This window comes from Microcaecilia unicolor, chromosome 11 (genome assembly GCF_901765095.1).
Source record: "Microcaecilia unicolor chromosome 11, aMicUni1.1, whole genome shotgun sequence".
NCBI lineage: Eukaryota > Metazoa > Chordata > Amphibia > Gymnophiona > Siphonopidae > Microcaecilia > Microcaecilia unicolor.
In genome coordinates, this window is record NC_044041.1 from 198,265,977 (window position 1) to 198,273,396 (window position 7,420).

The 7,420-nt window shown below is 41.8% G+C and overlaps 1 protein-coding gene across 1 annotated transcript; it reads left to right on the forward strand.

Moving 5' to 3' along the window:
* The first annotated feature begins 667 nt into the window (after nt 1-667).
* POU3F1 (POU class 3 homeobox 1) lies at nt 668-3,265 on the forward strand. Its single transcript, XM_030220019.1, has one exon. The coding sequence runs from the start codon at nt 683-685 to the stop codon at nt 1,814-1,816; it is 1,134 nt and encodes a 377-aa protein (XP_030075879.1). The 5' UTR covers nt 668-682; the 3' UTR covers nt 1,817-3,265.
* The last annotated feature ends 4,155 nt before the right edge of the window (nt 3,266-7,420 follow it).

Below are 7,420 nucleotides of genomic sequence, written 5' to 3' on the forward strand. Positions count from 1 at the left end.
TGCTTAGTTAGCACTAAACGTATTTGATGTACATAAACGAAGGCCTTTTGGAGAAAAATGGAGAAACAATCTAAACTGTATGTCACGTCATTATCTGTGCTGCAAATCATTGTTTTTCCCCTTATTGAATTAGATAATTGAAAACAATTCCTTATTATTAAAAATGAAACTATCATGGTATCTTAACAGTGCAAAGGGAAAAAAAATAGAAGTTTTCCCTTATTCTCTCCATTAAGGTTGATGGCCAATTAGCTCTTATCAAACGAAGGAAGCAGCAGCAGCTTCCCAGGAAAAGAATAATTAAAAAAAAAAAAATTCCCCACTCTTTACTCCCCCACGTGGTTATTTGAAAAACAGCATGAATGAAAAATTCCCAGCCAATCAGCCGCAGGTAGCGCTCAAAAAAATAAACACGCGGACTCCTGGCTCAAACAGCCTTCTGTGTCCAATGGAATCGAGCAGCTCCGACCCGAGAGCCAATCGGGTAGAAGGGGGCGTGGGAGACTCCGGCGGCGGAGCAGAGCCTCTATCAAGCCCCAGTGCTCCCTTGCTTAATAGGTATAAAGGGGCCAATGGGAGAGCAGGGGGCGGGGCTCTAGTGGCCAGCCGCTGTCCGCGAGCTGAGCCTTGGCTCTAAAGCACAGAAACCTCCGAAGGTGTAATCAGTTAAGAAGTAGGAGTCATGGCTACAACTGCTCAGTATTTACCTAGGAATAACGCGCTGCCTTCGAGCCCTTTAATGCATCCGGACTCGGACAGGATGCATCAGGGGACGACCTACCGAGAAGTGCAAAAGATGATGCACCACGAGTATTTGCAAGGGTTGGCCACTAATACAGGACATCCCATGAGCCTCACCCACCACCAGTGGCTGCCCGCCACCACGAACAGTGACTGGAACAGCGGATCGCCCCACCTGGGGCAGGCAGATCACGGTAAAAGCAGTGTGCACAGCACCAGGGATGACCTGACCAGCGGCTTCCATCACAGATCCCACCTGGTCCACCAGCAGACCCCAAACAGTCACCCTGGAGCTTGGGCACAGAGCAGCGCCCATCATCTGGCTCCCATGTCGCCTACCTCGAACAGCCACCAGTCTCTGATCTATTCCCAATCGGCATACACGAATTTAAACGGCATGCTGGGCCCCCAAGCTTCTTCGTTGCACCACGGCATGCGCGATCCTTTGCACGACGATGCAGGAGTTCACGACACTCAGATCGAGTCTCCCCCGCAGCTTTTAAATCACCATCAGGACCACTCCGACGAAGATGCTCCCAGCTCCGATGACCTGGAGCAGTTCGCCAAACAGTTCAAACAGAGGAGAATCAAACTGGGGTTCACCCAGGCGGACGTTGGCTTGGCGCTGGGCACACTGTATGGCAATGTCTTTTCCCAGACCACCATCTGCAGGTTTGAAGCTTTACAGCTGAGCTTTAAAAACATGTGCAAGCTGAAACCTCTTCTCAACAAATGGCTGGAGGAAACCGACTCCACGACGGGAAGCCCCACCAACTTAGACAAGATAGCAGCTCAGGGGAGGAAACGGAAGAAGAGAACCTCCATCGAGGTGGGAGTAAAAGGGGCTTTGGAAAACCATTTCTTAAAGTGCCCCAAACCCTCGGCGCACGAAATCACGAGCCTGGCGGACAGTCTGCAGCTGGAGAAGGAAGTGGTCAGGGTTTGGTTTTGCAACAGACGACAGAAAGAGAAAAGAATGACCCCAGCTGGGGTTCCCCATCCCCCCATGGAGGATGTATATTCACACGCTGACACCCCACCTCTTCATCACACGCTACAGACCCCGGTACAATGACTCGAGCCTTTGACAGAATTGAGAAATCAAAAGTACTTTGGATTTTACAAAGAAATAAACGAAACGAGATAGGGATTGTTCACCTTGGAAGGAGACTTAGAGTTATCCACTTTTCAGTTTTGGTACTTCCAAATTCCAGAGATGTACATTATTCTAAGGTAAAAAAAAAAAAAATCGAACAATAAACTGCTTTATTAAACAGAATCAAATTACGGTTAATCATAAGGGAATGGGCTTAAAATTTTAGGAACTTTTTTTTTTTCCTTTCAGTGTAGTTGCTAATGTCAACATTTAAAAAGAAAACGAAAACAAATGGATTAAGGAGAAGGACTCGCAGCCGGTGGATGGAATCGTGTTATATTTATTCAACAGTCAATCTGTATCACTTTTTTTGTTTGTTTTTAAAAACGTTGTATTTATTTGAAATGCCTAAAATGAAGTAGAGATGGTGATGCCTCTGTAAAAAAAAAAACAAAAAAGGAAAAAAAATGAATAGCTAGCCAAAGGGGATTAAATTATATAATTTATTTTTTTTTTTCATTTATTTTGACTTTCATTCTATTTTGCTGGCGGATAGTTTGCTGTGGGTTGGAGACAATTTTCCACCCTGGGAAGCGAAGAGGATTTCAGAACCGAAAAGGTTAAATTGAAAGCTGCTTCCCTGGCAGCTGCTTCAGCAAAATACATGATAAAACAAGTCTTTAAAATGTATGTGTTGCTTTGGTTTTCTTTTTCCTGTTCCTTATAGCAAAGTCTCTCTATATATAAAAAAAACAAACAGTGCCATTGCCTGTGAGGTTTTTCATTTGATTTCCTGGCAGTTTACTTTCGGGCTTAAAGGGAACAAGCCTGCACCAGATTTTCAATGCATTCCGCTGGCTGTTTGGAGGGAAATCCCTATATAAAATCAATTTCTATATTACCCCCCTCTACTTTATTTCCTTGTCTATCAAGGGGACCCGTTGCATTCGTAATATCAGACCTAAACTTTAGTAGGTCTGATATTGTCCTCAGCCTAATAGCCCGAATGCTGTCAATCCTTGTACACAGCGCTGTACAAGTAACACAATGCAACTACCAACTTTTAAGACTTGCTTCTTTGAAAACCACACGCAGACCCCGTAGCCTCGAAATATTTCTGGAAATAAAGCAAAGAGAAAGGTCTGACAGCTTTTTACACAAACACTTCTGTATATATGTGACATATGTAAGCATATGTATTTGGTTATATAATTCGTGCTTGGGTTTTTTTTTTCATTCCAGACAATTTTGTACACTAACTAATTTGAAGAGAATATTTTAATATTATTTCCTTATAAATTTGACCCTTTATAATTTATTTTCTAAATGTGTTTGGAGTTTTTTTTTTTTATTGTTGTTTTTCGGTTTAGCTTTTAATTATTGCAATGGTTACAAATGGAAGTTTGATTTGGTATCTTTTGTTTGTATTGAAAAAAAAATGTAGACTTTCAAGTTACATTTATATTTATGTTATAGTAATATTTTGTTACTTACATAAAACGTATACCCCAAAATAAGCCTCCGGGTCTTTTTAAATATTTTTTAAGACATTCGCCCTGTTAGAGCTTTTTAAAGAAAAACAAATCAACTTTAAATGTACTTTTCCGATCAGAATATCTGCTTTAGGAAGCGGATTTGGTTGCTTAAGTAAATTTTAAAAAGAGAGCCTTCTAGATTAAGTTGCTGGCAGAAAAAAATATATATACCTGTTTTCCTTTCGGCTGCTCCAGCCATGAAAATCTATACAGTACAGTGTGCTCGATGCTTGTCAAAAAAGCTTCAAAAATAAACTTGAACTCAACTGAAAGAAGTTTTAGTGGTGTTTTTAACCCATTCTTTGCCACCATGTTGGGTCAATTTCACTTGCACAAAGTTTGGGAACAGATTTTTTACTCTCTAGAAAAATGTTGTATTACTAAAGTTAGAGGGGTTTTTTTTTTCTTTCTGTTGGTAAAACCCATGTCGGAAGACTGAAAAGAGAATGCAAACATATTTAGAGGTCACCACAAGAGATTTTTTTTTCAAAATATATCAGTGCTTCTTGTATGCACTTCCCAACAAGGGGAAGCCAGTGATCCTTTGTACTGAGGGTGTGTTTTTATCAGAAAGACCATATATTAACTGCAAGGATTCCTTTGCGGGGAGATGAAGGGGGGGGGGGGTCTCCAATTTGTTATATGTAAAAATGAGTACCCATAGGTATGTTATCATTAATATGCTGAAGCTGTTTCTCATCGTTCAGTTACATGGAGTGACCTCAATATGGTCCTATTTTTCCAATATTGTATGGGTTGAACCCATTGGCAAGGTAGTATTTTCAAACCGTGCAGTAATATTTAGCCAATATTTTACACTTGATATTGGGGTTAAGGTCGTACGGTGTTCAGAAAAAAAAAACAGCTTATTTGATGAAAATATGTTATATTGACGTTTTTAAAAAAATCCCTGGAAAACACATGTATTCATTGTACTCACAGATTTAGTTCACCTGACTTTTTGTAGTGAAGTGTCTCAATTAAGTAGGTAAACCGAATCTAAAATCTATCTCCTGCAGATAGCTGTGAATTAAAACACAGGATTAATTTTGGGAGCCTTATGCTAAGTGTTTTGCTTGTATATATTTTAATATTCTATTGACAGATGTTGATGGCCATATGTCTAACTTACTGACCATACATATCAATTCATAAAGTCATTTTTATACATATATTCCTTACTGATTTCTGTGTTGGCTGTCCATAACATGGAATAGAAACAGAGATACGCAGAGTATTAAATAATGAAAAATATTCCATGCATGTCGTTTGGAATCCGTTTTTGTCGGTGCATATCATGTTCATTTCATATTATTATTATTAGATTTGAAAATGAAAATACTTTAAAAGAGTAATGTGATTGTATAGAAGTGACCATACTCTGATAACTAATGTTATCTTTTTAAAATCTATTTTTATACAAGCCATGACAATAAACGGAGAGGCATGGAAATATATTATGCAGTGATTAAACTTTTCAGGTATATCTGACGTACATGTCATGTTAAGTTTGCATATTTTTTTCAGTCCGACAAATGAGTTCTAATATAATTCCAGTCTATTGTAAAAGAAATGCAATAAAGTTATGTAGAGGCATGCATACATTTACAAACGTACAACCAGTAGAAACATTTACTGGAGACGTCTATTTTTAGAACAAAAGTGAAGTTTTGTTAAAGGGGGTACTGGGGATTATACATCTTTTATGTCCTTCCCTACACTTCATCATTTCCTGCTAATCTTCAAAAACGTGCCTCAGTTGTTGAATTTGCTGCAAGCAGTTTCCCCCTTTTTTTTAAGTCTTGCAAAATCTCAACATGGGCTTCAGTATGGTAGATGCTTAAAAGCCCTATCTAGAACCTGGACAGCTGAGAAGGATTTTAGTTGTGTATTTGTTGTTTGAGGTGCAGGGGATTTGATCTGTTAAGGGGGGGGGGGGAAACCTCACTTCATCTGCCCCTGGCTTTTCTGTCTTTGAGCATCATGACCCCACTGGTTAAGGTTAAGTCTCAAAAATAATTTTATTGTTCTTGACGATGGTGATTTTTTCCCTACATGGTTGACTGCACAGTGCTGTTTTCAATAAGCAGTTTGAAGACTTACTGACAGCCAAACATAAATACAATTAACTTTGCTTCTCACAAACTTTTTATTTTTCGGTTCCAGGCGTGATTTGAGGTGGTTCTTTTATTTCCAAAATATGTATTTCTTTTTTTAAAACCATAGGCCCGGAATGGAAGTAAAGTGTTTGGAAAAAAAAACCCCAAAATACCTCATTGAATTCCACACCTCTGTTCTCTATGGTACCTTTAAGTTGAGCAGATCAGATGCCTTTTAACGTCTTTATCTGCCATCAAGTCTATGTGGTGGAAGGAAGGTGAGAATTATCCTAAACTGATGGTTCCCAAGGGCTAGAAAGGCCACATCAGTCCCTTTGGGTTTGGCTCCTTATGAGCTCCTGTGCAGTATTACCTTTCAGGCATTTCTAATGTTGGTCCTTTGAAATGCATCAGAAGTTGAGGTGAACCCAGATGTCTCCAGGACCTGGGCGCTGCAGCTGTGGTAGTGGTGCAGAGTAAATGTATTAACGGTGATTAGTTATTGCAAACGAACGGACAAGTCTATAAATCATTTCCTCGGTCTACGTGACCCAATGCTATTCGCTTTGTGCCAAATCTGTAATGGCATTGTGGCACCGTGATTCTGTTATCGAACTCTAGCATAAGTGTCACTGGTGTGGTCGTGTGTAGACACACCCTCTTCTGCTATGTCAACGTTAGCTCTAAGTTGGTGCACTCAGGTGCAGTAAGTGACACTCGTAATGTATAGTATCTTCTATAAGCTATGCACATAACTGGGAGACATGCCTATGCCCCCCCCCCCCTCCTTGCAGTTAAGAACTCTGGCACTTAGCCACAACCTGTAACATAGCCATTGGGGGTCTGGGCACTCCAATTTGGGTTCAGGCCCCCAAAGTCTGCTGGTTTGGCTGGCGGGGTCCCCAAGCCCCTACAGCAGAAGCTTTCCTGCAGTGATATTTGCCACCACACGCCCCTGCCTGGCATGCATGCTTGTTTTTAATGAAACTTGAGTATGTGCGAGCTTCGCGTATGCTCGATTTCACTAAAACCGAGCATGTGCGCCAGGACGGAAAAGCAGGGCAGGCAGTGCGGCATCAAGTATCGCCACAGGAAGGTTTCTGCTGGCGGGGCTTGGGGACCCCCACCAGCCCAGGTATGTGGGGTTGCGGTGGGGCAAAATGTGCCCCCCCCTCCAAAGTCAAGGTCTGGCTACTCTTCTGGACACATTTTAGACTAGCATCTATTGCACAAAAGCGCCTTTGATATGTGTCACATACCTCTAGGCACCAGCTTACAGAATTGACCTGATAGAATTTTCTTTGTAATGTATCAGCACATAAATGCGCCAGTGTTCAACAATGGTGACATTAAAAAAAAAAACAATCCTTTAGGTATCACCCTCTCTTCAGTACATTTAATGATGTCACTAGGACGAACAACTTGTCCTGATCCCGACCTTTAACGAGGGGATGAGCTCCCCTCCGAAGGTTGGGCCATGGAGGCTATGGCGGGCTTAGCTGTGCCTTCTTTTTCCCGAGGCCACGTGACAGGGGGAGGGGGACTCTCGGGTCGAAGGCTCTGGCAAATGCTAGAAGCTGGGTTGGGGTTGAGGCCTGATAGGTCCAAAGAAATAGCAAATGGATCAGCGAGAAATTCTCCCCCAATGAAAGCATTTCCCTTGGACTCTGGGGAGGGATTTAAATGTGGGGCTTAAAAGATCAGCACCTCCAAGGCACAGGATTCCTTCCTGCTCCTGGGAGGCAGCTGGCTTACCCTCCCCACACACCCCTGCTGGTATGGCAGTTTGACCTCTTGGGTATCTCTTCAGAATTCGTGTCACAGCTTGGAGAGGAGAGGGGCAGGTTAGGAGTGTTTGTAGCTCCAGCTGATAAGGTGAGGTTTGTTGTATGTAATTTATGTTGACTGTTACCCGGACTCCTAGCCGCTGATGGCAAGTAGCCAGCCCT

Excerpts from the sequence above, each read along its gene's own strand:
- POU3F1 (XM_030220019.1), top strand. The coding sequence starts at position 683 with ATGGCTACAACTGCTCAGTATTTACCTAGGAATAACGCGCTGCCTTCG.